General features: G+C 43.6%; 1 protein-coding gene across 1 annotated transcript in view; it reads left to right on the plus strand.

The window, feature by feature from the left end:
- The window catches only part of LOC118428635 (UPF0764 protein C16orf89-like), a 45,886-nt gene extending 34,679 nt beyond the window's left edge, over positions 1–11,207 (plus strand). Inside the window, exons 3-4 of the mRNA XM_035838742.1 lie at positions 2,996–3,149; positions 11,093–11,207. Of these exons, the coding sequence (XP_035694635.1) occupies positions 2,996–3,149; positions 11,093–11,207 (269 nt within the window). The remainder of the gene's footprint in view (positions 1–2,995; positions 3,150–11,092) is intronic.
- The last annotated feature ends 14,661 nt before the right edge of the window (positions 11,208–25,868 follow it).

Genomic DNA, 25,868 nt, shown 5'->3' on the forward strand with positions numbered 1-25,868 from the left:
ATGATTGGCATCAACGCGCAACCAAAAAGCGACAGAAATATGATTTGGGTGATCCTTGAATACGTTGCTTTTGTTGTTTACATACTTTTGATTCAATTTGATTGAGCTAACTTGGCATCTTAATAGAATATAGCTTACATGTGTTCACTGAATTTGCTTACGTTTGTCCTTGTCTATTCTTATGCAGCTTTTTTTTTGTAGCGCTGCATGATATAAGTAATGGTAGTTGAGTTCAGCGCCACTATATCTATGCCTTTGTCCATTGTACTTACAATAAAACAAAACTTAGTTGACAACTGGGAGACCCCGTTTCAATCCTGGACAGGGCATCTCGTTTGGGGCTGCATCTGTCTTTCGGAAGAAGTTGCTGCCTCAAGCATGTTAAAGAGGAAGAGCTAGCAACACATCCCTGTAAAATGTACCCTGATAGTGACACGACAAGGGAACTTGCTGCCATATGTGCCACCAGGCACTACAAGGTTCGGTACGAACGAAGAGAGAACTCGTGACATGAACTAAATCCATCCATCCGGTCGTGCACTAATAATGCAGAAGACGGTCCGACACGCGGGTAATTGAAATGCAGGATTAGTAGGTCAGTTCGGCAGATTAATGGTGATGCCACCTGAGCCCCTGTACGGTCCCGATGATCCTGTGATTACACCCGAGCGGTCCCGGTGAGCCGGTGAGCTCCTGACCCGTGCACCTTCGTGGTTGGTCCTCGGAGAGGGTTAGCCTCCTTTACAGGCGTCTCTGGGGGCCTTGTCGTTCTTTAAACGGGAATGAAAGGAAAATATGCCGGGATGGGAAAAATTGCCGGGAAGGGAATACATACCGGGGAAGCTTGTACGACGTGCTTGGGCCAGCTTCTCGGTATATATTCCTTTCCCGGCATGTTTCCTGTCCTGGCGTATTCCCGGGTTTTAAAAAGTCGCCAATTCCCCCCCCCCCAAAAAAAAAACTTACGCCATGGCCCCCAGAGACACCAGTGAAGGAGGCTAGGAGAGGGTGGAGAATCGGTAAACAGCACAAATAGCTGCACCAAGGGTGTCGTTATATCTTCCGCGTCAGATGAGGTCCTGTATTTGTAATGATTAGACAGCCCAGAAGTTGGGACGAGGGAGCTGGGTTTGCTAAGTTTTACAGTTCTGACCTGAAATGAAGTGACGAAGCCTTCCTGTGTGTTTTTCTGCATGTGTACGGTCAAAACTGCACAAATCGAAATAACTTAAGTGCAGTGCCACATTGTCTTCGTCTGTCCAAAAGCAAATAGAAAAAAGAAATTTGTAAGAGTTTAAATACTACATAGGCGGCTTTGCAAGCCACAAGCCGAGCGTTTGGAACTAGCCACATCCTTAGCAGGTAAAAGTGTATCAAAGTCTCTCTCTCAAAGAATCAACCACAAATATCGATAGAAGTACACCCACGTTTGCGCTGGCCAGAAATGTAAGTGCGCGAGAGTCACTGGCTGAGCTGAATGATAGCCCCTGGCTATAAGGGCGGACTCGCCTGAATACCACTCCAACAAATGAAGCAAACTAAATGAAATGTAAGAGACTCTCTTCGGAGGTGTACCCTTCAGATGACCTTGCGATAACGGCCTCTTATCGCCGAGCGGCACCCATCAAGAAACCCTCAGGGTTCCTTTAAGAATTTCTCCCAAGACGGTTCTTTCCTCGGATCGCGCGGGTTGGCAGTGATGGATGGCTGACCAGGCGGTTCCATTGATCCGGAGCTCCGGTGAGAGGACGCGTGCTGAGCCGGGCTTTCTGTGGGCTCTGGTCTGGTTAATACCTTCGACAGGTGCGGGAGGATTCGTCGCCGCGTAGGGCATCCACACGATTCATCCGCCTTTTCGTTTTGTAGATAACTTCTAAGCCGCACATTGAGTTGTCTTGTCTCGCTGAATAAAGAGAGAGAGAGAGACTGAAAGAGAGAGAATGAGACAGAGAGAAAGGGCTGGGGGAAGGAGAGACATAGAGAGAGGGGGAGAAAGAGAGAAAGAAAGAGAGAGAGTCAGACAGAGAAAGGAAGGGAGAGAGAGAGAGAAAGAGAGAGGACACGTGCTGAGCCGGGGTTTCTGTGGGCTCTGGTGTGGTTAATACCTTTGACAGGTACGGAGGGACGTACAGAGGGTCATCTACAGGATTCGTCCGCCTTTTCGGTTTATGCCTCTTCTACGCCGCACATTGAGTTGTCTCGGCGAATAAAGAGAGATAGCTAAAGAGGTACAGAAAGAGAGAATGATATACAAAGAGAGGGAGACGGGGGAGGTTAGGAGGAGAGATAGATAGAGAGGGAATTAGAGAGAGAGATAGTCGGGGGAGAGGGAGAGAGGCAGGAAGAGAGGGAGGGAGAGAGAGAGGGGGAGTTAGAGTGGAGAGATTAAGTAAGAGACGGGCTTTCTGTGTGCTCTGGCGTGATGTCGACCATCCTGTTAGCTTAGTACCTACAATTAGTTAAATTGTATCTTGTTGTCTCTGCATATGTCTGTTATGTCTGTTATCAGTGACCTGTACCTTACCCGTCGAGGCATGAATGTACAATAAAGGTCTTTCAATACCTTCGACAGGTGCGTCTGAATTTGTAGCCGCGAAGGGCAGTACAGAGGGGCAGCCACGGGATTCTTCAGCCTTTTCGTTCCAAGCGCACATTGAGTTTGCCTTGTCCCGCAGATTAAAGAGAGAGAATGAGATATAGAAAGAGAGAGAGACGAATAGAGCGAAGGATTGAGAGAGGGAGAGGGTGGGAAGATGGAGCAATATAAGAGAGGTAGATAGACAGCAAAGTTGCTACTGGTTCGCCCTTCGGTATTAAAACAATTCTCTACCTATCTTAGTGCCTAGGCCATGCGCTCGAACCATAACCTGCCTCTAAACTTTTTTTCATTCCAGTCTTTGTAGCTGAGGTGGGGGGTTGGAAACAGTTGGAAATTGAAAAAGGAAAAATATCCTTACAGACAGGACTCATTTTGTTTACTTGTTTGTTTCTCCAGAGCTATCCCCGATCGTGCAGCCAGGGTTCTGGGAGAGTGACGTCACCGGCAGGACCACAGACTCCGCCCTCCTGTCCCCGCCCTCCATACCACGTGACCACCCCTTCAGCGAGGACGACAGCGACAGGTGTCTGTCAGAGTTGCTGGGGACAGGGTAAGCTGACGGAATCATTCATGAGTTTGTTTGTGACTTGATATTATTTGTTTTTGTTTTTGAGTAATCAGAAACATTATGAAAGTTTTTTTGCTGGGTGAACTTGACTACTTTGTCATTGATGAGTCCTGTACTCCTCAGCATTTAGAGTTAGAAGTCTAACCGTTACATCAAAATGGTGACACGTAGTTAAATACAATACACTGTTTAGATTATAAATCAAATTCTCCGTATTGCTCTTGGTCGATAACGTTTTTCCGCTTCAAAACAGACTCGAATTTTAAAGGAAGGCAGCAGTGCGTTGATATCAATGCAGCTGACCTCACCGTGACTATCGCGAGACCCAGAGCGCGAGATCGAACAGATCGAACATCACGTGACCGTAACGGACAACCAAGATGGCGACGGACAAGGAGTTATATTACCCCATTTTCAATCCCCCAAAGGACTGTCGATAACGGTGCATCATGGGACGCAACATTGGCTCATGTTGGCTCGAACTAAAACTAACAAGTATCGACCTATTGGTAGCAAGCTGTTGTGGGAGATAGGTCCCATAATCCGTCAATCTATGAAAGCAAATTACCCTGCTGCGGTTCAAGTACGTTCGATTGTTTCTGATCCCCCTCGGTTTTTACGACAGGGGCTCTAGCCCGTTCTCTGTGATACCGGTAATCATTGGTTTGGGTGCTTTGGAGAAGAAATCCAACTGCATGCACTAGAGCCTTTTCACCAAAGTACGATAGGAAATGGAACATGTAACATTATACGTACGACGTTTCTTTGATATACACATGCGTATATACTGGAAATATGCAAAGTAATACATATTGCCTCCTTCGATCTATCTTGAACATGGTAAAATCCTAATAGATATCAGCCCTACAGCGTCGACTGTGGCTAAACAGTGTAATACGTGAATGACAGTCTATGCCACGCAGGGCACATCTATAAGCTGACTCAGGTAGAGATCTTTCCGAATGATCCGCATTTCTTTTGCCATGGGCATCAGTCTGATCTGACTGGAAATATTCAAAGTTATTAGGAGAATTTCATGAAATATTGAGGTGATCTATCGCAAGTATCGACGTTTTCTTGGCAAGCTGTTAGGAAAGATAGGTTACTCCATCCATCAGCCCGTGACAGCAAATTGCCCTGAATTACGGTTCAAGTACGTACGTTCGATTGTTCACAACTCCGGGCGGATTTTAAGTTGGAATCTAACGCTGGTTCACCTTTATCCGAGGGTAACCTATATTCCTTGTTTCGTTGTTTGTATTTAGGGATATGAAGTCGACGGACGGTGGATTTAAATCGGAACATTTTAAAGATATTGCAAATTTTGTCAGCAGACTTAATACTCCTAAATGTGCTGTTTTTAAAGACAACGGATAAAGGTCACCCCACAGATAAAGGTGAACTAGCGTTACCTCCGCACTCTGTAATAATCAGTTTCAGGTAGAGGTGGGTGCCGGTACAGAAAATTCAGGTACATGTACGATCCAGGTCCAGAGGACCAGGTCCAGGTCCAGACGTGAACCTGGACCTAATCATATGTGATAATTTGTGAATGGGCAATACTCAAAACAATGGTCCATTTCGCTACGATGGATTCTGTTTGGTGGAGTATCCGACGACCATTGACGTTTTCAAAATCTTATCTTCATGTAAACAACACTATATGTTTCTGTTTTATACCAAGTTTGACTGTAGAAACTTGGTAAAAATGACTGTCGACTCTCCTCTACTTCGCTCTTGTTATTTTCTTAGAACGCCTGCCGGTATAATCTGTTCATTTTCAAATCGGTCCGTTTTTTCTACCGGTTTTGTACCGGTATCCACCCCCTAGTTTCAGGTGATTTTAAAGCTCCAACCAAGATGTTGAAGATTTTTCAACAGTGAAATCCAACTGTTTTTTCAACAAGGGTAATAGACAATAGACCATGGATTGCGACATTTCATGTAATACTATACATGATCGTTAGCGCAGACAGATTATAAATAGCCTCTATATACTGTTACCTCCTTGAGTAACGACAATATCCGAATGTGTGTGGAAGTTTTCATGAAAGATGGAGATGAAGTATCACAAGTATTGACGTTTCCCTGGCAAGCTGTATGGAGAGATAGCTCGCTTAATCCATCAAACTGGGAAAGCGAATCACCCCCCTTCGGTTCAAGTGCGCTCGATTGTTTAATATCCAGCGGTTTCTCTGTAGGGAGTTGTTGTAGTTTAGTTTGGAATTCAGCGCGTACCCTGTGGGGTGGTGCCTTGCAAATTGGTAGTTACTGTTGCTTACCTTATCCCCAAAGTTCATCTGTACATCTGGCAGACATAATTCAGCGGAGGGTATTCGATCGTGAACAAGATGAAGGTCGTTTCTGTTACTTTTAGGTGGACGTTTGCAGAAATATTCCCATTTGTCTAGCCCGGAAGTCCTCTAGTGTCTTTAAATCAGTTTTGTATGCTGTTTGGAATTCTTCAGGCGAGTATTTTGATATTGGAATATTTGCTATCAAGCATCACATTCTTTTATTATTGCCCTTATATCAATAACGTTAACTGAGTGCAGGGTATAGGCATTTACGCTGGCTCTCTTACCCTAAGTATAGGCAAAAGGAGTTTTGAGTCCACTATTCGTGAAAACACTCATCTTCATAGGGGTTGCCATCTCTCTGCAGTCCCTTTAAAAAGAACCCTGAAAGGCTGGCAAACTCTTCTCTGTTGATTTCCTTCTCTGGCTATCTTTCCATGGACCACGTAGGTACGCCGCCTCTACGCGTACATAAACAGTTTAACAATCAAACATTCTACATAGGCATAGTCTGCCATTCTCCGGCATGACCCTTCCTGTCACAACCGTCTAACTTCTGTTGAACAACTCAGCAAGCAAACAACCATAAAACAGCCTTGCTTAAAAACTAATTTTCTCTGTCGACTTTGAACCAACCTTCCGCCTCACACGAGTGTCACTTTTGTCAACTCAATTTCGTCCCCGTCTTCACATTCAAATCCCGACGCCATTTTCCCCGACAGACGCTTAGGCCTTGATCCGTCCGCTTCTATTAGCCGGAAAATTAAGTTGCAGACGTCAAGGACCCCAGTGACAGCTCCCGCATTATTAGATGGTGAGTTGAAAGCACCTCGCTCGGCGCTGATGACATCTTCGTCATTGCTGCCAGTTTATCACCGAGTCCAGGTCTGCATCCATATCTATCAACAGGCACAACCGACCTTCAACGTAAGGCCCGATTGATTTATCTTAATTTACCTTGCCATATGTGTATCACTGGTGTTGAGTTCACTCTATGTTTGATTTCTCTTAATCAAATGTCATAATTTGGTGTATATTCCTGTCGTATTATTTTGCATTATTTCAATCTGGACGCTAGGAAGAATAATGATGTAATAGTATCAATACTGAAAATCTAAATAACCCAAACCAAACCAAACCTGCTGCGACCTAAATTAGATTTCTGTAACCGTTAATTTTGTATTCGGAACATCGGATAATTTATGTGTTTTATACATATTTTCACAATATATGCACGTTTGTTTTTGCAAAACAAGGTCTCAAGGTCTTTGCTATCATTAATGTTGTATATATATATATATATATATATATATATATATATATATATATATATATATATATATGTGTTCGCACGATATGTCTATGATCCGTACAACCAAATTTTCCTAAGCTTTTATGTTCATCTATGTTTGTTTGCACTATATGTCTACGTGATAGATACAAACTTCCCCTCTCGTCAATAAAGTTTCCCAGACGCTCATATATAAGACTATAGTCATGAAACCAAAGGCCGTGTCTGGCGGTGCGGCCAATTTAGCGGAGGAGCGCGACGTTAGTGATAACCTTTCCGCCTGGCGTGACCATAGAACGACTAGCAGGGTACGCAATCGGGCTTGACTCCATATTGTCGATAAAAAATACGCGAGTGAGAATCAACAGGGATACAGAGGAAACTGCTGAAAAGGCATTCGTGGGCTTAGATTGACATCATGACGACAAGAAAACACATAACTTCTATGGATCCAGTTATCCCTTAAGGCTGTATCGCACTATCAAACCTGCCATCCATACGTTTCTTTAAAAGTGCACACTCTACAATAACAGGGCTAGACTTGTACAGTACGTCTTTTGCATCCGTGAATAGTTTGGTAAGTCACTGAATGAAGAGGAACCTTTTACACATCCTGGTTATGAATTGATATGCAAAAGAGATCTAGTTGGTGAACGGGTTTATCGTAACTATCGCAAGTAGATCTCTTTTACTTGTCAATTCATAGCTAGGATATAAATAAAAACTGCTCTACAACAAGATCTCTCCGGTGTCACTGTCGAAATACATCGGATGTTATTTGAACTGTCTGACCATTTCCAAAATCATATCCAGTTGTTTGAGTAACTGCTTTTTGGCGTATCGTATTACCTAGGTAGGTAGGTAGGTAGGCATTACCTGGATATGTAACCTTCATCGATGTTTCCAAACATCTTCGCAGTCTAGATGATGATGACTGGTTTATTCGCAGCATGTGCACACACATACCGTTGCAGCCTTATCTGGCTGAATTAGGATATGAGAAAGAGCAGTTTCAAAGATACATTGAAACTCATTCAAAATCATATCCAGTTGCTCGAGTAACTACTTTATGGCGTTTGAAGCGCGTACAAACAGGTGATCGGGCTCAATTGACCGGAGCTTCGACCGGAGTGTAGTCGTCGAAATGACGCCAATGAGCCGTGATCCTCTCAAGACCAATATTCGACCCCTTCCTCGATCCATGATGGAAAATCTTTGGCGCGGCTTCTCACCCCTCTCCGCCGCTGATTGAGGGTAAATCTCCGTCGATATCCACTCATCCGATCGTCTTCACAAACCGCGGAATCAATTCGTCACGGGGAAACCCCTAATCGGAATAGGCAATCACTGGTAATGAGCTCTAAATCACAACCAACGACATCACGTTGAGTTTGTGGTAGACATTGAAGTGTGAAGGCCCCCTTCTACTAGACGGCGATCGCGCTGCGCTCTGACTGCGACCTATATAGGATAAGTGTAACCTACACTTTCATACTAGGCATATCATACAAAATGTAAAAGTGTGACCGAGTAGACAACAAAACTCACAAACTGTAAGAAAATTTGTTTATTTTCTATACAATTCGTTTTGTCAAATTTTCGGTCGCAGAGAGAGCGCGGTGAGGGCGCCGTCCTGGTGGAAATTGGGTAGAAGGCAAGTTATATCCAGGATCTTAGTCGCGGCAATGCCTGGAGATTCCGATTCAATCAGGGAAGAATTTCACTCCTAACTCTTCCTATCCATCATCTTAATAAGGAGTTTGCCGGAAAGGAAAATGGTTTTGCCTGATTGGTTGGGAAGGTCGACTGAGCAGAGTGGGTGGGAATTCTTTCGTTCTAGCTACCACAGAACGTCTGTATTGGCATGTTAGCTATCCCCAATGTGGAGTCGTGTGGCACAATCGGCAGGGCGTTCGATTCATCACGTAGAGGTTCTGGGTTCGAGTCCGTTGATGTGCCACCGATCTTGTGTGAAAGGCACTTTCATCATCATCATCCGGGCGTGCTGGTTGCACGGATGGACATGACTCTCTTCTTCCATCCTTCCCTATCCTCCATAGCCTTGGGCAGTTCTTCAGCCGAGCAGCCAGTATCTTCACAATGTTGATGTACACATGTTTTGCGTGGTGAAAGACACTTTACACGACTTTCCTCACTTCACTCAGGTCAAAATGAGTACTTAGTCTCGGATAAGGCCGTCCCTCGGATAGGACGCTAAATTGAGGTCCCGTGTTTGGGTGCAGCCACACCCAAGCACATTACAGAACCTACCGCACATATCAGAAAGAGCAGGGGTTCTTCCTGGTGTGAGTGCTTCAAAACCTACAGTCTTAAAGAGGCTGTAAGAGATCCCAATGTACGATATTCCTCCGGAACTTCCAACGTTAAGCATCTCTATCGATCCCTAAAGCCCGTCCTCATAATGGCTTTTAAAGATTATGATATTAACCTCGTGATTCCGGCTAGAAAGTTGATCGTGGCCCGAAGTTCCCTTCTGTGGTATTCTATACAGTTCGGATATCTTATTGGGTATTTTAGAAAATGAAATCCAGCGTTAAGACATGCAGTCATCAGTAGGATTCTCTTATCGATCTAAAAGGCACACGTAGAACCGGACACGCTGGAATTAACGGAGGACCTATGTGCCACAGATGTGCCATCAGTTCTAATGTCCATGTACGAAACCGATAAACGAATAAGTTTTCTTATGTACAAACATAGGTATTTTAGAAACTGCAACCTAACGTTAAGACAAACAATCATCAGGAGGGTTCTGGTGCCAAGTTGAAAAGCACACGCATAACCGGACACGGCGGAATTAACGGGGGACCGATGTGTTCTCAAATGTATGAAACACGAAGTTTTCTTAATGTAAAACGTTTTCAAAAGAGCTTTTTGCAACTACGACAATTACTTTATCTCCGCTATGAATAAAAAACGGAAATGTCACGTAGTAAAGTATCGAAGACGGCACAAGACAAATGAGAGCGCCTTATCCCCACACTTGGCCAGTCTCCAGAACACTTGAGGGCAAGTCTTGTACTCACCTCAGATTGATTCCGACTCAAGGAGCCTGCGCTCTTCACCCTTCGCCTGTGATCAAGTTCTCGGTCGATAAAACAGGTCCTGACTTGGCTTCTTAAGCCTTCCGCGTGACGTGAACGATTGCTTGAGCCTCAGGAAAAATATTGCGTTTCCAGTTGTCAGATCAACCGTAGCAAAAACCTGACGATTCTAGCTGTTCCTTTTTGCTACTGGCAAAGGGAAAAACATTTTTGATCTGACATTTAGATGACAAAGTTTCTGTCTTTTATGTTCTGTAAACACTTTAGTGCTTAGAACAACTGATATCGATGTAAAAATGTGTAGTTAACATTGTACTTTTTCTTCATTGTATTGTTAATATACTTATGCCTGTACAGTGTATATCTGGATAATCACAGCATCATGTTGAAAATACCAGTGCCCGATGAAATTTAGTTTTGCATTGCTGAACTGTATTTGTTGGATCACTTCGGTCGAGATCGAATACAAAAAGAAGGAAAATCGCCGCCTACCGACCCTGATTTTGTGTCTGGTCCGTAAAACACAACGTTAACATTTATTTTGCTTGGCATTATCAGGCTGCCCCATATTTCCATTGCAAGCCGTTTCGCAAATGGCAAAACCCAGACGAGTCACAGGAACAGCAGGACGCGCCGTTTTCCGGTACATGTATTGATCAAACGTTGAAAAGGCATTTGTGATAGTCAGTTTGGAGACTTCCGTACCCTTGATGGCCGACTGGCGGATACGCAAAGGACAAAGTGAATAGGAGCACAGTGTAATGCACAGTTTTGTTGTCAGTTATATCGATCTTCCATTGTGGAGAAGTCTTCCGAACATTTCTAAGCCAATGTCCCAGGCAATGTCCGATATATCTAAGAGCCCATGGTGAAATAGCTACAGTAACGCAATATATCCCCGCCTACTGCATAGTTCTATTATTCTGTATCCAGCTACATAGCCACAAAAGAGATTATCTATCTCTGGAGAATTCCTGGCGTACGTATATTTGTCATACGAACCTTTCGCGATTTTGTATAAAGAATAATGTTTTGTATATGCAATCGTTACTTTATCCTGCATTGTCATTATGGCAGTGCAGTTTCAGTTTCAGATCGAGGACGATGCACTCATGATGTCTCAGAAATCTAGTTCAAAGTGAACGTGAACGATTGAAAGTCTCAGTTAGAAGATCTATAGCAAAGTCTATGAATAGTGAAGCTTTGTGATGTTCTTAAATCTAGCACAGCACAATCGTAATGTCTTCTTGTGTTCTCCTTGTTGCATTGCAGGCAAAATGGCGACCAGAAGTGCCAAATCTCCGATGCATGTTGGGAAATGATGACGTCACCGAGCTACACCGGCTACTGGTTGACGCATGAGCTGTTCTACTTAGAGGTACTTTGAATATTTTATACAGACCTTTGGCAAACGCACATTTGTAAGTTACTAGTCTTCCTAAACATAAGAAAATTTCCGTATAACTTGCACTAATACTAAATCAGTTTTTGTCGATGGTGTTGACGTTGTGGCGTCATGTGTGGCGTAATAGAGTTGGTAGCGTGTTGGTCTCGGAACCTAGAGTTCCCGCGTTCGATACTCGCTGTGCCCCCAACATTGTTCCTCTAGGGAAAGGCATTTTAACACGACCTTCCTCACTTGTCACATTCTCCTCGTCAGTTCCAAAGCAAATGGAAACATTAAAATATACCGGCCCCACTGAGGTCGATATTTCCGAATGTCAAGGCACTTTCAAGTTTGTTTTTTGGTCTCATTATACATTAGTCTGTATGTGTACTACTAGGTGGGTGAGCGGGCAGGGTGCCGTGACCAGTTGGAGGTCCGGGCTGCAGAGAGCAGGAAGAGAAGGGGAGTGACCGGCATGAAGTCGCTTTATTGTGCAAACATTCTCAGAGAGGCGAGGAGAATAGCGGGGGACGGTTTTCTGGAAAGTGGGCAGGATCTTTTCATGGAACAAGGTGAGAAACGAGTGAAAATGATCATACTATACTTTGCATATCATCATGATATATTCATGGTCATAGAGCTAGAGATACAATGGTGTTCTATTAAAAGATCAAGCTTTCCAAATCAAAACAAGGCGTTGCTGTTATTTCTTTATCAAAATGCATGAAATGTGATTGAAATGATCCGTTTGACGACTGCTCCCCTTCAACTAGAATGTAAAAGCTTATTAAATCGGATAGAAGCTAACCTTGATTTCATAATTGGAATATGATGCAAAATGTAGAATTAGGATTAAAAGAACAAGAAAACACGTAAAACGCAAAGAAATTGTTCTTTATCTATGTAATTCATTGAGAATATGTCAAATCTTTGGTTTTAGAGCGGTCGCAGCCTCTTATGAAAGGGAGTGTAACTCCATTTGTGGTAATATGTATTGTTTCTTCCGACACTGTTTCAGCATTGTTATGTGGGCTGATAGGCTACAGGGACTTCTTCCGGTCGTCATGGCTGTCCGCCATCTTGAAATGGCAGTCCCCTAGCGGCTGTTTCGGGCACTTCAGCACCCCCTCCCCCGGCAGGATAGCGGGGCGGGCCGGCAGGCACAAACGCGTGCGGAGGAGAGAGAGGAAAATCACAGGTCATGCCCTTTCACGCTGCAATTGTTAACATCTATATTTCATTGCACTGATTTGTGTTTGAATACCGTACACGTCATTTGACACGCACTTACATAAGCCCTTGATAGTAATAGCCTTGACTAGTCGGGTGACCTTGACTGCCTGTATTGTCAGCCGAACGAATAGATAAATAAAAATAAAATACCGTAGTATTTTGGGATGAAATAGTTGACGTAAAAAGTGTATCTTTCCGCTGTCCGTAGAGAAACCAGCTGCGAACAACTTGCAATATATCAGCCTAACGTGAAACAAATATCACTACCAGGAGAACAGGCCATCAGTATATGTCACAGTTGGCGTCTGTCTAAGTACTTTTGATGACATTTACGGGTAGGATGTGTGTCTTAACCGGCGATCTTTCTTTTCCAGACGGGTGTTTGATGCACATGACGGGAGTGGCAGCTGGAAGTCTGGCCGGATATCTGCGGTACATTCTGGAGTACTACCAGGATCTGGCCGAGGGGCGGTTATAACTGTGGACATTCGCGAGACTTGAAAATTCTACCACCAACAAAGATAATAGGACATGTATCATCTATGAATACCTCAGACTGGGAAAGCTGCTTTCACACAAGAGAAGTGTTGCTGATTGAATACAAGAAAGGTCAGGGAAAGATTACAGAAGGATGGGTTGTATCATTAGATCAAGAAAGCTACGGTTGCTTCAAGAGGATACTTCTATCGTTTTCCTAGTGAACTGTTCGTCCGAGGGTGGATCCAGGGGGTCAGAAGATCTCACGGTCAAAACGCTCCTTACTGGCACATTCACCACGGTCTCGATGTGCTTTCTCAGTAACAAAAACTCCTATAGGACGGTAACAGACCGATCCTGGTTGTCATACATGTACATGTAACAGAACAGAATCGCTAAAGCTGTTAGAATGCGAGCATCCAGAGCTGCTCCCGCACCGCCCACTACTTCAGCAACCCACCTGTGCCCTGTGTGTATTGGACTCATCAACCACAGCAGGACTCACCAATCCTTATGGGACAACGTGATGTCACTGGTCATCGTTGATACAGACGGACGAACAACAACACATGTATGTGTCTACTGCTTCGTGGTTGGCCCTGACTTCACCCACTCATCGCAATCGGGCCACCCTCAAAGACAGCTGACTTGAGAGGATTGCACCCTCAACATCATCAAGCTTTGGGCTGTCGAGGGGATCCACGCGGCATCGATGGATCAAAATCTATCTCAGTCTCATATTGTTTGATGTTCACCGCAGCACGTTTCTATACCTGTATTTTTCTTGAACTCAACGTACAGATGTAAATGGTAGAGCAGGTTCCTTGGAGTATCATCTCAGAGTATAGCAGCTAAAATCAACGAGAAAAAGTAATACAATATCACCTTAGCTTACATTTAATGAGGGCTACTAAATCATTCCCACATGCTATTTTGAAAGCCGTCAAAATATCATAATACTATTATCAAGCTTAACTTTATAAAGATAAATGGAGATGGACCTGTAACGTATGATCTATTTTTGTACCACGTCTGGCTTTGCTGTTAGCTTGACACTCCATCTTAATGCAGAAATCATCCTGAAGGAAAGATAAACTTTAATTTCCAGCACACAAATTGGAACATTCAAGCAGATTTTGCACTGTACAATTACAATCTTTAAAGTTACTTCACAGAAGCAGTGGATTGTTCAATCATTGACAAAGACTGCAGATGGACAGTGAAAGATTTGGGGAGGTTTCAAATTTTGTGTTGTAAAGTACGGTACAACTTTTCATCAGCTTTGGTGCTGATTGTTTGCTAAAATGTCAAAGGTGCTGGAGTTGGTTGGACAGTCAAAAAATTGGGTAGGCTTCAAATTTTGTGTTGGACATTGTACTCAACTTTGTATAATATTGTTCGTTAAAATGTCAAAGGTGCTGGAGTTGGTTGGACAGTCAAGAAATTATGTAGGTTTAAAATCTTGAGTTGGGAATTGTGATCAACTTTGCATAATATTGTTCGCTAAAATGTCACAGGTAAAGCAGCAGCCATACACATATCGATAAAGACTAGCAAAGTTCAGATTCATTTGATGTATACGCCGAAGTTGAATGTCGGGGAATTAATGAGTACTGCTGCTATATATATATTTACGCTATTTTCGCTGGGACCAATATGTAATGCGTTCCCTCGGACGATAAATACCATTTATATATTCATTCCTCTTGGCACGGTTGGGTCTATCTATCACCAGACAAAAGGTACGGTGCTTTTCAAAGGGTAAAAAATAATCATAGCTGGGACCAATATGTAATGCGTTCTCTCTGACGATAAATATTATTTATCTATTAATCCTTCTTGGCACGAATGGGTCTACTTGTCACCCGGACAACCCAGAAAGTATTTGCTTTTCAGTAGGCAAAAACATCTATCATTGCTGAAAGCATGCCGATGATATCAGTACGATTCATGTTGCATTGCGTCTATTTGTAAGCCATAGTGACGACCGCTTTTGTTGTATTGCTTTAATGCTCGTCTCATTCGTCATAGACCATCATGTTAGTCCAAAGCCATTGAAAAAGCAGGCAGTGACAGAACCAACCACTGGGGGCCAAGGTTAACGTCACATTTCCAAACCGGGGCCATGTAGGGCTGGTTTGGAAACAAAAAGTGGAAATGTACACTTAAAAGTATACACAGATAATTCCCCGACTGTTCTCTTTACGTCTTGTGTAGTTTGGCGTCATTAATATCATACTATTCGTTCCCGAAAGATGCAAGGCCGGGCATAGAAAATCTGACGTTAGCCTTAGGCATAGGTTACATTTCCAAATCTGGGCCCGGCCGGGATGTTTAAAGAAACAAAAGATTAAAATATATACCTAGAAATATACACAAATCATGACATGAATCTTTCTTTTTAATTTTGTGTATTCTGATGTCTTTTATATCATTCTTTTTGCTCCCCACCTAACCGGTCTGGCCCCGGATTGGGAATTGGGACCTAGGCCTAATTCAGGACGTTGAATGATGAATACCAGGCATCATCATGTCGTGTGTAGGGTCAGCCGGGGTCAGGCGATGCCCAGGGAAATTCTAACGTTATTAAATCACGGTGAAATAAACATCGGCGGGTCAGGCGCCACAGGTGCGGACTGACCCAGATTCAGCTGTCTGTAGTCTCCGGGTTCTCATTAGATTCAACAATGATGTATTATTGTGTTGTCATCACATGATGGGGAGATGAAATATTGATTGTTATGAACAATGTTCTGTTGGAATATATCATTGATTAATCTTAAGCTTCTAGCAATTGGTTTGATTCGTATGTCAGGTTATGAAGCTAGAATATAGGTTTTCATTCGTAAAGTCCAGCACATGCATTACTACCAACAAGGGGAAATGTACATTCTTCTGCATCGATTGGCACTTCAAAACACCATAATGGTCGTGGTAATTTAGCGACAGATCATAAAATACACCACCCACATGCCGAACATCAAAACAATCCATCCAGACCTTCCTTCTACAGTTTTCTTGTTCAAACACACAAAAACACACACTCAATTTGTCATGAAGGCAACAAGGATAACGAAGTGTTAACACAAAAACATGAGACTGTCAACCCGTGGCAGGCCACATTCCAGGTATCTGGATGACACATGACGCACAAAATCCGAATCCAATCCAACCTTCTCAAAATCTATCCTGTATAAGGAAGAATTTAATCCTGGCGGATGCCTGACAGATTAAGTCCCTTCATCTACGAGACGTGTCCAACATGATCCATGGGCGAGAGGTAATGAAACTGTAGCGGAGATTTTTCTGGGCGTCGGCAGACATCCATCTCCGCCTGGGCTCGTCCGTCACGTATGCGGCGGCATCCGCTAGATTCTCCCCCCAAACGGAGGGAGCTTTCCCGCCGCCGTGAAGGACGTTAGAATTTTGTTATAGAGGACATTGACCTGACAGGTTGAATGAATGTTTTTTTTTTTTTAATTTATTTTACTTTTGGACAGACGAGGACAATGTGGCACTGCACTCAAGTTAGTAACTTATACCAACAGTGCCACATGCACGGTTTTACCTCCCCGACCGAAGTCAGGTGTTCTATTTACGAATTGTGTGATACTTGACAACGGATGTTCTCACTTAAAAACATGAAATAATTGATAAGATATGTCTTAATGGTTGTAACAGACATCGATCCATCTCCGCCTCAGCTCGTCCGTCACATCTGCGGCGGCTTCTGGTAGATTCTCTCCCCAGACGGACCGGGAGATTTCCCGCCGATTTATCTACCCGTGCCGTGAAGGGCGGGGCGTGCTGGTGTAGAAGTTTGTTATAAAGGACATTGACTCGATAGGTTGTCAGATCAATGGAGACTAGCTAGTCTCAGATTTGTTTGATGTACTATTTTGCTTTTGTGTGACCTTCAACAAGAGAAAAACTAGACTCCATTCCCTCGGAGGTACTATTTTGAAAAGTGCTCGCGAGTTTTTCAGCTCACAGACAATTTTGGTTGGAGAAGGAACTTTGGAGAGATGTCAACTTTCACGAGAGTGACAAATGGGATTCCTTAAGACATTTCCACTTTTCCTTTGAACTACCCGAGCCCCTGCAATGATCGCCCAGACGCTAACGACTTAACTTGTCTGAATCGTTCCGCCGTTGGCAGGGATGATGATAGATCGTCCGGGTAAACCGGGAGCAGGTTGGCTGGACAGTTCGATCTCTGTCCCGTCTTACCCGGGATGGAGGAGGGATTATGTTGAGCCCGTCAACAACGGGACGCTGAACCTGTACGTGTAGACTCACCATACTACAATGGAATGGCTGTCCATTAGCACCTTGCTGCACAAAAGCTGTGTGGCACAAGGGCTATTGAAACTGAGATGGGCACCATCTGGCGAGGAAAATTTCTACCACTGAATTAGCCCCTAGTTCTGCCGTTGTTATTGCACAAAAGTTGCGTGGTCCAAGACCTACAGAAACGGAAATGGCCATTGGGCATCGCTCTTTGCATCTGATGAGGGAAGGACTAAAAGTACATGTCCATATGCCATTTTGGTCCCTGCTATTTGATATCGATGCGGAACCTTGAGGTGAAGAATCGGCGCCAGGTTCTCAGCTGGACTCCCGTCCGTCTGCGCAGCAGCTCAGACAATAGAGTATTGACTAAACCGTAAATACGGACACGGCCCCGCAAATCAGGCGCAGCCCTGCACATATACATCTGTCCGGACTCTCCAGCGGGGAACTCGCAGAAGTAATGCCCTATGGTTTCTCAACTAGTCAAAGGTTGCCAGGAAGTCTATACCGCCTCCCGACCATTTTGAGTCATCGCGTGATTATTGTACAGGTGACAATATAACATTCACACGTCACTGCGCAAAGGTAATACAATGATAGAAAGACCACAAAGGAGCAATTCAATTAATGAAGCAAAGAAACTAGAAAAAGACACAAAAGGCATGATCAGAGGACGACAAAATTACAAATTTGCAGGATATACATGCATATATTCATGTCATACCTGTGCCGCGAAAACGTTCGATACGGGTGTTCCGGACCGTGTGATAACTTTCTGTATCACACAGGCTCGAAGTTTGTATCACACAGGCTTCCTTCGAGTAAAACTATTTCGAGCGGGCCGAGTGCGGCAAGGTTTGAAATTCGAATACCGGATTCGGCCGTTAGAATTGCTGTTGTTACAATTTTTTTGTTCGAGGGCACAACATTTTCTCAACTTCTGGTGCATTTGATATCGAAAAATGTGTTTTCTCAGGTGAGTATGACATAAATAAGATACAACACGGTATATTCCGCATCACCCTCCGGCCTTCGGGCGATTCTTCCCGCGCGCGCGGTCGCGCTTGTACCTCGGGTGATACGGAATACATCGTGAGGTGTTCTATATATATATATATATATATATATATATATATATGTGATATCTCAACTATAGGATAACTACAGCACACTATTTCTCCATGATGAAACGCTCCACAGTCTATTGCAATCCGTTCATTCGCTAATACTTTACCGCCACGCTGAAAAGAACCGTCTAGATCTCTCTCTGTACACATAAAATCAGGTGAAAGATTCTTTACGTCTGTCACACTGTCAATATTCATTCCCGGTGATATGTCAGGCTTTGTGGCAGTCTAGGCGTGCCGTAATGGCCGGCCTGTCACAGTTTCCGCTGATGTAGGGGTCAGGAGATTGACCTTTGCCCTCTCACGCCGTTACGCGTCCGTCCCTCGCGAGATTTACGGCAGAACGTGTCGAGGAACTCCCGCCAAACGGCGTCTTGTCTATAATGCAGCGGTTTTAAGGCCCCCTTTCCACTAGACGGCGATCGCGCTGCGCTCTCACTGCGACCTGAATAGGATATGTGTAACCTTCGCTTTCACAGTGGGTATACCACACAAAACTGTACGACTTTTGATTGCACAGCGGTAGTTATGGAGAGGCCTCTAGTATAACTAGAAAACGAACGGCAATATTGAATGCTGAAAATGCTACATTTTTGTAGCAATTTGTCTCGACGCGACCGTTACTGTAGCCAAATCAAATCTGCCTTTCCGTCAGTGATTTCCCCACAGTAGCGTTACCCGGCGCCGATAAAACGCGCGTTTTACGACTGTTGGAATCTGCTACATGTTTCTACATAACCGTTATGTGATTTACCCAGCAATTAGAGATTTAATCATCGCCAGTTTTTATGGACATATAAGGGGGAGCAAGTCAACCGTTTCATGACCCCGACCTGGTTTTGGATCAGTCATCTTCTGTTCTGTTTTTGCACAACAGCTTGCGAAGATCACAGTGTTACGACATTTTGTACAGAATTCTTTGGTGCGTCACCTAGACTGGCGATAGCCTATTGTAAAATTTGTTATTACTAGTAAAATGTTTGAAAATTCTACTATACATAAAATGCAATCCTTGCCACATGGATACAGCTGCATTATTGTAATAAAGGCATACAGAATGTTGTATTTTGTTGAAAGACCTCTAGATGGGTTAGCTGGATCGACGATAGTCCTTTTTGCAAAATTTTTCATTATTTGCCAAAATGTTTGCAAATTTTGACTATAGTTGAAGAACTATGTAATCCTTACCACATGGATGCAGATACATCATAATAAAAGCAAAATAAATGGACAGGTCTTCCTAGCTATGTAATATTTTATGAGAGACTTTCAGCGGGTTGCCTAGAGTGACGGTAGTCTATCGTAAAAGCTGTCATTACTTGTCAATATGTTTGCACATTTCACCAGGGCTTAGCATCTATGTAATCCTTGCTATATGCATACAGCGTGTACAATCATAAGAAATTTACAAGTTTTCCTTTCTATCGAGTTTTTATTTCTTTGGCCTTTACCCTACTCATTTATGATATCGATTCACATGCACAATGATATCAATATATCATGACCGTAAAAGTGCGATATATCGTTTTTAAGATTACACGGCTGTATAGTGTAGAACCATCATGGCTTAACGGCATTGAGCGATGTCGGATACCATCGAACGGTGACAAAAAAATCATTCACGGATTTGTCAAAATTTTGGACCCTCGTGGCTTTTGAGGAACTTAGCCAGTTTCACTGTGGCCAACGTTTAAAGCTAAAAAGTAAAGGTAACAGTTTTTTGTCCTTAGGGGCAGTGTTGTTATCCACTGTGTCTTAGGGCACGGTATTGGAAGTCGGAGTCCAACCTACCTTCCTTTACCTTCCAAACCGAGGTCTGGTACTAGTTTCCAATTTCACATCTGGGTACGATGAGGCCTCCCAAAGGACACAACGTCGGTGGCATGTCAGGGAATTCGAACCCAGGACCTCTGAGTTCTATGCTTGCTTATTGCTTATGCTATAGTTCTATACCAATGCCATAAACGTTGCTCTAACACATCCAACGCAAACCGGGTTAATTTTTTCATTTTTGTTGGCTTAATTCCACATATATACACACAGTTATATTCATAAACGTACATTTTCACCAAAAAATATCATATTGTCGTTCCGAGGGCTTGCACTACGAACTAAAACATAGTTAACTGCATAGCCACAGCAGCATCCCATGGCGTATATTACTGACTTTAAAGACTATAAATCCCAGCATCATGAAAGCTTGTCATTTATCATGTAGCTTGATAAATTATACCAATAAACCTGCGATAATTCGTCACCAGAGGGCCAGGTGCATGAGCGATGCCAGATCGGCCTCTGGATGACCGGAGGTTGGGAAGAGGTCATTTTTTATGTGGGGGTGTTCCGGCCTCTGTCAGTTGAGAGCGTGCTTACGGTCCATCGCAGGTACATAGAAGATCACAAAGGTCGGGAGTAAAAAGTGTTATTGTTTTGTCTGAGTGGCTGGCTTATGACATCTCAGAGCGTACTAAACAGTTATGCGGTACATCGCAGCTACATAATAAGTTGATCTCATGTCGGTATTATGACAGGCAGATATGTGTCCGCGTGTGCTTGTGTGTGCCTGCGTGTGTGAGAATGTGTATGTGTGTGCATGTGTCTACACTTGTCTGTGTGCCTACATGTGTGTGTGCGTGTGTGTATGTTCGTTTGTGTGTTTCTCTCTCTCTCTCTCTCTCTCTCTCTGTGCGTGAACTTTCTATCACTTTCACACATTATATAGATTGTATCCTGAACTTAAACATATCAAAATCTTGTAAATTTCTTGTGCACCCTACTATAAAGTTTAAGGCGCCAAATATCCTTGCCTTTGGATCCTTAACCATGTAAATCCCCATAGACGAAATGCCGTGTACTGCAACCATTGAATTACCAACCTGATGAAACTATTCACGGACTGAAGCACCTTCTGACCATTAGAACTTTCACAACCATCTGGTGCTACGAGCTCATCACCAAGGCCATGTTGATTTGATTATATGGATATCATCCTCTGGGAACCCCAAAACTGATGCAGGCGTGCGAATAAAAAAAAGGTTTGACAAAAAAGTTGCTTTTGCTATGAGATATTTGTGGTCAGAGAGTTGAGGGGATGACTGAACACACAGAATATAGTACCAAACAATAGATTCCTTATTTTTGTTCTTTCACATCTTCTTTCACCTTGGAATTTTCTATGACATTGGTATACATTTTTTTTGCAATCCGCGGCATATTTTTGCTTATTTTGAAGCTGTTATGTTCGATTTACAGTATGGTTGAAAACTTTTTGCTGTCACTTTTTTGGAAACGGCCGAAAACTGATGCGCGCGCGAATGTCATCCATAGAATGAATTCGGCAAGCCCTAAGACATGGTCCTGAGTACGTGTGCACGATCCATCCAGCAGTAACTCCTCCCCAGGCGTGTCTCCCTGTCCGACATTACGTGATCTTTCACGATCTTTTATTGGCTATGTCCAATCACGTCCGCCATATTGATGACGTTGCCATAGCTACGGCACACGCAGACGACCGTTTGTGTCAGACCAATCACCATTCTCCGTGATGGTTCCCGCGTTTTCACCATCCGATAGGCATAAATCCCGGGTAATGGTGTCACATCACTTCATATGGTGTCGGTAAGTGCTTTGTTTGGTTTGAATAACTAACCACAAATCCCCGAACTGCAAAACTATGGAACTCTCTCGTTGGCAACTGCTTTTTCTCCTCCATTCAGTCTTCGACTCAAAACCAGTGTTCGCCGTTATCTCTAAAATGGCTTCCACCATACACCAACTTTGTTCATTACCTACTGGTCAAATGGCTATTGCATTGAACAGAAGTCTCCAAGCAGAGCCTACAATGGTCAAGGAAAAGTAAATGCCCACCTCACCGCTAATCGGCAACGTGCTGTATTTTAATAATGTTATTAAGTTCAGCACAGCTGCTAATGATGAGGTGTTGGACACAGCATAGATACAAAATGTCATTAGATAGTAACAAGGAGTGGCTAAGGAGTGTAGTCAGCCAAGAGGTGTGCATTTGCCCCGCGGTCGGCTTCACTCCTCTGACAGCTATTGATGCTGTCTTATAGGATCTGCTTGGATATTCTGAACAAATCCGTTGAAAAAAGAAATCGCTTTTTTTGCGTGACACACCCGTACAAGCTGTATAAGACTAAGGTAAGACGAAAACGATCTACGTACACCGGGAAGGACCCCTACTCTTTTTGATACGTGTTGTGGCTTCTGTAACATGCTCCAGGTGTGGCTCTCCTCAAACACAGGACCTTCATTTAACGTCATGTCTGAAGGACGCCCCAAATCGATGCTGGGCCGACGCCCGTACCATACCTTCTAGAAAGTGATTAAAACTCAAACATGTTTATGTTGAAATAGATAAATACAATGTAGGTTAAAAAATGAGACATGACAAACTCTGTATTAGCTCCAACACTGTTAGCGTGGAAAAAGACATATAGACAGACAGATAGATAGTTGGTTTTCCAGATGACGGTACCTGATTTCTCATCTCGGTTTCCATGGATGATTGATGGTGAACCCATCTCTGAAGCGAATGAGTTTATCCAGTAATATCTTCAGAAACCCTTCTGACTTTTCCCCCTGTCGTGTCTGACGGCCCGGAACCGTGTTTCCTCGCCAAGAAGGTCACTTGGGTAAACTCAGTCAGAGTGGAAAAGTTATGAAAGCAGCAAACTTTCTCTCTCGTTGCCAAAAAAGATATTCAGAGACAGGGTCACTAACTATTGGACTACGCACGTGCACACTGCTTTCTGTTTTTACCAAAGGCAAACAACAATCCCAGTACCCACTGAAACCAAATCTTGCAAGCACCTCCTACATGTGGGTAGCATGCGTAGTCCATTGGTAAGCGGCCCTGCATGCCTCTGAAACTAGAAGCAGTGAGTTCAATTCCGGCTGTGTCGCTGTTCCGACATGCACGCTACCGTACCGGAAAGAGTTAGCCATGGTCCACTGTTCATTGCGCTTGTCGTCATCAAGAGCTTGGGGGAATTTCTTCTGTAAAATGAACCTGTAAGTACTGTACATAGCGTCTGTCCTCTCTGTCACGACCAGTAGAAGACTAGCTCTCCAGTGAGCTAAACTGGACCGAGATCACTTTCCTTTCCTTTTATCTGTACAGGAATGAACTCCAACAGACGCGACCTTTTCAGCCCAGAGTCAGTGTGTACGCAGCTAAAAGGTCAGTGTCTGGATATGTATAGTTTCTCGCCTGTTATGAGAACCTATGGTCGAGTCTTTGCAAGCATTTGTACCCCCTTTCCACTAGGGCGGCGCTCTCACTGCGCTCTCTCTGCGACTTAAAATTTGACAGATCGCTCAACGAATTGTACAAAAAAGAAACGAAGCTTTTTACACTTTGTTTGTTTTGTTGTCTTCTCAGTCACACTTTTACGTTTTAGCATGAAAGTTCATCTGTGTTGGTAGAATACATTATAGAGAATTGCTAAACCTTCGCACGAGGAGTGAAGGAGGCCTTGCACATCAGAGCTCATCGGCCCACACTCAACAGAGACGGGGGGCGACATAGACTTTCTGATATTTATGACCCCCTCCTGCAAAGGTGGTGCCTTCCTGACGTCACTGCTGGAGTGAAAAAGGGTCATTCTGTGAACAAGGTCGACGGAGATCGACCGAAAATTTAGGGGTAAGTCCCTACATTATCTTTGTGTTGGAATGAAAGTTTAGCAATTCTCTATAATATTTTTACGTTTTGTATGATATGCAAAGTTTGAAATCAAAGGTTACACATATCCTATTTAGGTCGCAGTGAGAGCGCAGTAGAAAGAGGGCCATACCGTGATATCGGCAATCGTGCTGAAGAATAACTCCGTTACTTATGAAAGTCAATGGTTCGTTGATAAGATGAAGCTATACACGCAGGCAATAAGATACGCCAAATAACGCAGTTGATGGATGGAATTTTGGAAACTGTCCGACGTTTCCGGCAGCATCGCCAGTGACACTGAACAGATCCGGTGGATGCTACCCGAAACGTCTGACGGTTTCCGAAATTCTATCCAATTAGTTAAGTGGCTGCTATTTGGCGTGAAGTCAATGGTTGATTTGGAAGTTGAGCTGCTCTGATTAACACTGGAAAAACCTCGTGCTTAATTTGTGTAGACAGCGGCTGGAGAGCTCAAAGTAAGGTACACTCTCACTGCACTGGCGTCAAGCTTACGTCACTGCGGGGTTCGTTCACTGCGTCACTGTTTTGTTGTTTTTTCGGATTTTTTAGAATTTAGATATTGCGTAATACAAATGTACTTACAAGCATGACTTAGAAGACGGGTTCGACAGATACTTAAAGATTTCAGAGATGAAGAACGAATTTTCTTACTTTTTGTGTATTTTGCCGTCTTCTGAGTCATACTTTTACGTATTCATCTGGCGGGAATGGACGGGCTTGGCGGGGCGAGACGGCATTTTCCTAGCTTCAGGCGAACGATTCATTCCGACGCCGTGACCTACGATACGTCACTGGCGAGTTTTACAGTTTACATAGAGAGGGAGAATTTAGATGTGGGTCGACTCCTAGCAGGAAACACTGGAACAGCAAGACAGCATTCAACATGTTCTAGTTCAGGCACACAGATATGGTATTTTTTTTTTTATTTGGCCGAAACTTGAATTGAATAAAGATCTGTTATTCAAATCCATAAGCTCACCAAAAAAAGACGAGATATCAATGTCGGAATTTCCGCTGTAGTTTTACATTTTGAATGATATTCCAATCTAAGTATAGAGTCAAGAGTAACATAAATACAACCTAGGTCGCACCGAACTCGCAGCACCCCCCTCAAGTGAATGCGAACGTGTAACTATAGTGAGATATAAACTGGGACATGTACATATCAAGCAAATTTAGATTGCTAACTCCTTTGGCTTCAACCAGTCAACATGGCGGCTGTGACGTCACGTGGAAACACCCAAGGTTACTTGGAAACGCCCAAGGTCATAAGTAAACAAACCAAGGTCACATAGAAACATCCAAGGTCACGTGGAAATACTCAAGGTCACATGAAAACATCAAAGGATACGGGGAAACACCCATGGTCAAATGAAGACTCCCAAGGTCACAGAAACATTGAAGGTCACCTCGACATTCGCAAGGTCACGTTGGAAGTGAAGTACCCAAGGAAACATGGAAACACCTTGGTCACGTGGAAGTGAGACTTTGAAGGTGACATTGAAGGTGTAATCGGAGTGTATGATACGAGGTCTTCTGTTCGGTCAGAAGGGAGCTCGGCAGGGTGATTATCCCTGTATCTCCGCCATCTATTTCGGGAACTAATATCCAGCGAGTGAGACGAGCCGACTGTGGGGAATACGTGGCCTTTCGCTGGTGCGCTGGGAGAAGAACCTGCAAATGGCTTCTCTGACACTGGGATTTGAGATTTAGTTAATGTTGGGGTCGTAGTTATGGGGTTCGAGGCTGTATCAATCTTATTGTGTGGATGGCATCGGAAACTGAAAACTTAATATATGATGAATGCGTTACCACAAGTCG

This window comes from Branchiostoma floridae, chromosome 13, assembly GCF_000003815.2.
Source record: "Branchiostoma floridae strain S238N-H82 chromosome 13, Bfl_VNyyK, whole genome shotgun sequence".
Taxonomy (NCBI): Eukaryota; Metazoa; Chordata; class Leptocardii; order Amphioxiformes; family Branchiostomatidae; genus Branchiostoma; species Branchiostoma floridae.